Source organism: Papaver somniferum, chromosome 7 (assembly GCF_003573695.1).
Source record: "Papaver somniferum cultivar HN1 chromosome 7, ASM357369v1, whole genome shotgun sequence".
Classification (NCBI taxonomy): domain Eukaryota; kingdom Viridiplantae; phylum Streptophyta; class Magnoliopsida; order Ranunculales; family Papaveraceae; genus Papaver; species Papaver somniferum.
This window is the reverse complement of record NC_039364.1, coordinates 248,055,997-248,061,006: the sequence shown is the minus strand read 5'-3', so window position 1 is coordinate 248,061,006 and position 5,010 is coordinate 248,055,997. Positions and strand designations below refer to the sequence as shown.

The following is a 5,010-nucleotide window of genomic DNA, read 5'->3' as shown; positions in this document are numbered from 1 at the left end:
TGTGATATACTCCCTCAAGGAGATACGCTTGCTCCATTCAGGGCTGAGGCGTAACGATTCCTAACTCATTTCGCTGATGCAACTATCACTCATACTGGTCGGACCAACAATAGGCATGCTGATTGCTTAGCAACCCTCACCTCCAAGTTGCAATTCGAAGGGTCAGAGAAAGTTATCATAATACAAAGACGAGTTGTATCTTCCACATGGCTTAGTCAAACTGAAGATTCCCAAGCAAACGACTGGAGAGCACCTATTATCCATGAACTGAGCAATTCCGTTATAGAAGGAGCAGTCAGCCTTAAAGAGCTAAAGAACTTCTTCTTGCTCCACGGGTCCTTGTACCGTCGCAACCCTGATGCCTCTCTATCACGGTGCCTCGGCGATGAAGAAGCGAAGGAAAAGCTCGAAAGTGTACATCAAGAAGTATGTGGACAAACGATGGTGATAACACTTTATAGAAGACTTCAAAGACTCGGGTATTACTGTCCCTCCATGGAAGCACAGTCAAGAACTTTGCAGGGATCTTGTCCTAATTATCATACGCCTCCTCATCATTTAGAGGCCCTGACACTTCATCACACCGGAAACTGGAGGCAGCCTTACATTGAATACCTTCGAGACAATAAATCACCACCAGAAAAGAAAGATGCAATCAAACTCACTCAGAAAGCCAAAAGATTTGTCTTTCTTGACAGGATCCTGTACCGCAAAAGATTTGTAGGAGACTTGTTGAGATGCCTGGTCGGAGATGAAATTATGACAATCCTGAAAGAAACCCATGAAGGAGAACACCAGGGGAAAAAGAAATTGTTTCTCCATATTCACGAGAAGTATTACTGGCCGACTATGGAAGATGATGCAGCTGCGTACGTTCAGAAGTGTCATCAATGTCAGATCCAAGGTAACCTTATTCATACTCCTTGTCTCCTATTACACTCTGTGAATAGTCCATGGCCTTTCTATAGCTGGGGACTTGGAAAGATCAATCCAACATCTTCAAAACAACATGAATACATCATCGCAGCTACTGAGTATTTCACTAAGTGGGTCGAAGCAATCCCGCTCAGAGGTACCACGGGAGTAACTATTGCAGCCTTCATCAAAGAACACATTCTATGTAGATTCGGCGTTCCCAAACATATTATCACGGATAACGGGACTCCTTTCGCCAATAAAGATGTGGAGAAATTGCTCAAGGAGTATGGGATCAAACAGATTTTCTCCACACCATACTATCCCCAAGGAAATGGAAAAGCAGAGAGTACCAACAAGACTTTAATCCGGATTATCAGTCGAACGATTCATGACAACCCACGATCGTGGCACGAGCAATTACCCATGGCTTTGTGGGCATACAGGACTGCACCAAGGAGCTCGATTAGGACATCACCGTACTCGCTCGTATATGGGGTTGATGCTATACTCCCAGCCGAGATAAAAATTCCTTCCACAAGGATTGCAGCGGCCAGTTGAATACGATGGGATGAAGCTGAAGTGTCCAAATCAAGAGTTTCTGAACTGTACATGCTCGAATCGAGGAGAGTTAAAGTAGAAAAGTATGTGGAGGCTTATAAACAGAGAATATCTAGAGCTTACAACAAAATGGTAAGGCCCTGAACTTTCCAAGTAGGAGATTTGGTATTAAAGACGGCAAAATACATTCAACAAGACATGTTTACCCCTAAGTTCTCTCCGAAATGGGAAGGGTCGTATGTTATCACCAAAGCAGTGTCTAGTGGATACTACAAAATCTTAGCAGTCAATGGAGGAAAGGAAGGAAATATTATCAACGACAAATGGCTCAAGGCCTATTATGCTTGATCAAAAACAAATAATTAATCTTTTACCATTATTCAAACACATCTCAAATGTAATTTATTTCCTTCAAAAAAGCATGCAAGATGCTCATTTGTTCATTAAACATCCATCAATTGAACAAAATTCCTCTGTCATATTATCCTACCTTATCGAAAAAACCTACACTTCAACTCTCTTGAATGCTCACTCAGAGCAAACCGTCCAACAATGGATAATCTCTATAAGAAACCCTGTCAAGGTTCTTCTGGAAATCTTTGGTTTTCGTCTTCAAATCTTGGACCGCCTTCTCGACCCTCGCCGACTCCAAAGCAAGCATCTTCTCCTCCTCCAGTAAAGCAGTGGTCGTAGAAATTGGATCAGCAGCCTCCGCCGCCTTATGAATTTTGATCATCTCGAGCCGATGATGAATCCATCCTACATTGAACCGCAATGTCTCACAGTTCGAAATCATCTCATCCCACCTGTGCAGTTCCTGATTCTTGACATCTCGCAGGCGCATCTGGTCCATCTCCTCAATGATCGGTAACATCCCTGCAACTGTAGTCAGGAGGGTTGGTGGAAAACCTTTCCACATTTCGGTCGTAGCAATATGCCCATATCTTTTCCAGATTTTGGTGTAAAGAGGCGTGTGACACTTGGGAATGACGAATCCACCGACCACCTCATTGTCCGGGAAAGTATTGATCAAAGGAGCTTCAAACAAGAGTCCAGCTGTTGGATATTCACGAGCATGAACCCTGTCTCCGGCCTCCAGGGATTCTGCAGAGTCTTCACAGACCCAGTTGCTGCTATCTTCAACCTCAACCACGGTCACAGACTTTCCACTCCTTCTCCTTCTAGCATCAACAACGACACGAACATCCGCCTGCGACGAAATGAAGAAGTGTTTAATTTTATCAAAATGAGCATGGTAAAGCTTCAAGAATTATAATAATTATAAGATTGCTTATGGATGATCCAGCCTCAGCGTGATCCGATCTATACCGGACATGGGCTCTAACAGTCCGCTTGGGCCTTGAATTGTGAGAAGAGGGATTCTTCTGGTTATCCTGCAGCAAATCATTTTCCTATGATCAATAACCTTGATCAAACAGAGACGAAGAAGATATACAACTTACCGAGATAGACGTTTCTATTTCATGCTTCAACTGAAGTTCGTTTCGAGAAGAAGTACTACCGCTAGACATAATGATGAAAAGTATGGCAATCGAAATTTCTTCTGCGATGAAACTAACTCAGTAATGGAAGAAATATTTGCGTAAGTGTTAAACCCTAAATCTTGGAGATATATATACAAAGCATGGCTGGTACTTATCTTCTGTAGATGGTCAATTCAGTTACGAGTTTTACTGAAACCCTAAGCCCCAAACAAGATTAATACTGGAGATGCGGAGGAAAATAATGCACTGGGGACTGACCAAAGCTAGACATGGTCAGAAGGCCACACGGCCTTGTGTGTTATATGTCCTCTGCGACATGTCCGGATGTTTTCACAGATGAAAACCGTAAAGAAAGCAAAGGGAGATCACAATGGGTTCGGCATATGAGGATTGGCTCATTTTGTTTGATTCAATCGAGAAGAACCAACATTAATAAAAAGGATTTCTCACTCAAAAGGAAAATCTTAATACTTAGGTGATGTTGTTCAAACAAGATTTTTACTACGAAAGCTAAGAAAACATTCAAATGTTTAAAAGGGGATCAGAAGTAAAGCTACTCGTCAGATTCGTCTGAGCTGTCAGATTCATCATCACTGTCCTTCTCGGAATCCTCTTCTTCGTCGGAATCACTACCAGGATCATTGATGAAGTCTGGATGGGTATAAGGATCGTCCGAGTCTTCTTCTGCTTCAGTTTCAAGTTCAGGTTCAACTTGTTTCATAGTCTTTTGAAGCTCCCTGGTACGCCGGTCAAGCTTGATCTTGCGCTCTGGTAACACCCACGTGGTTTCCTCTTCGGAAGCGTCAGCATCAGAGTCAGAAGGTACCCCATCGACGAATCGGCGTCTCTCCTCTGCCGCTCGTATTTTGTGCCGGATTCGATCCTTCCTACGCTTATGATCCTCTGTTTCATCAGTCTCGGCTTTTCGCTTCATAAGCTCAGCATAAGTGACTCTCCGGTCGTTCAGGGGTATACTAGGATTTACCCCCTCATCATGAGTTGTCTTGGCTTTCGATTTGGCTGCAGAAACTTTGGAATCCTCGTCAGAAGAGCTTGAGGAATAGTTATAATCATAATTGTTGCTGCTTGAAGTTGCCATTTTCTGGAACCAGAAACACAAAATTATTGACATGCTAGTAAATCCATCTACCAAAATGGTAACTCTTAACTCTTACCTCTTTATGGTTCCACTAACAATAATGATTGTGCCGCAAGAGTTAACACTCCAAAATTAGTTCTTTCCTTGAAACCTGCAATAACGAACAAAACTTCATTAATTTTTCGAAACTGATTTTTCATAAGATCATAGACACAATTTTCATAGTATGAACATCCACAAATGAGCTATGAAATTTACACCAAGACAATATTTCATCTTAAATAAGTTGTCTAATTTCGGGGATTACTCAAAACCCATGTTTTGATTTTACAAAACAATAAACGTGAATTATTCACGTAAATTTTCGAATTTTTTATCTAATGAGAAAAAACTCACGTAAATAAAATATGTCATATTTTTCATAATATGTCTCGGTTTCATGATAAAAAAAATCTCTTTTCCTTCGTACGATTGTTTTTCTTTGAAACGAAGGTTTCTTTCGGTTTTGTGAAAAGTTCACATCTTGTAAGATAAAATTTCGGTTTCCGTGAAAGTGCATAAACAAAATTTAATCACTGGAAACAGGTCTTTTTTTTAAAAAGATAAAATCTTTCCCAAGTTAGAGATTATTGCTAGTCTCTTGAACCAATGATCGAACGAACATACGTTTAATAAAATAAGGGTTTTTCTACAAAACTCACACTAACATATACACATGTATAGAATTTTAACATGATCAAAGCATGAACAACTCATGAAATCAGCAAATAAAAAAAAAAAAAAACTGGTCGGTGTCGGACGGAAGTTGGCCGGACGGTGACGGCAACTCCGACGAAACTTTGTTGCTCCTCCTGATGCTCGGGCGTGAAGATGAAGGGGAGATGAAGATGGCAGTCGGTTGTTGGAGAAATAATAAAAAAAAGGAGTAAT

At 41.1% G+C, this 5,010-nt stretch overlaps 1 protein-coding gene across 1 annotated transcript; it reads right to left on the bottom strand.

Moving 5' to 3' along the window:
• Window positions 1-3,534: 3,534 nt before the first annotated feature.
• On the bottom strand, window positions 3,535-4,080 carry LOC113296313 (glutamic acid-rich protein-like). The gene has a single exon (XM_026544622.1). The coding sequence runs from the start codon at window positions 4,078-4,080 to the stop codon at window positions 3,535-3,537; it is 546 nt and encodes a 181-aa protein (XP_026400407.1).
• Between the last annotated feature and the right edge of the window lie 930 nt (window positions 4,081-5,010).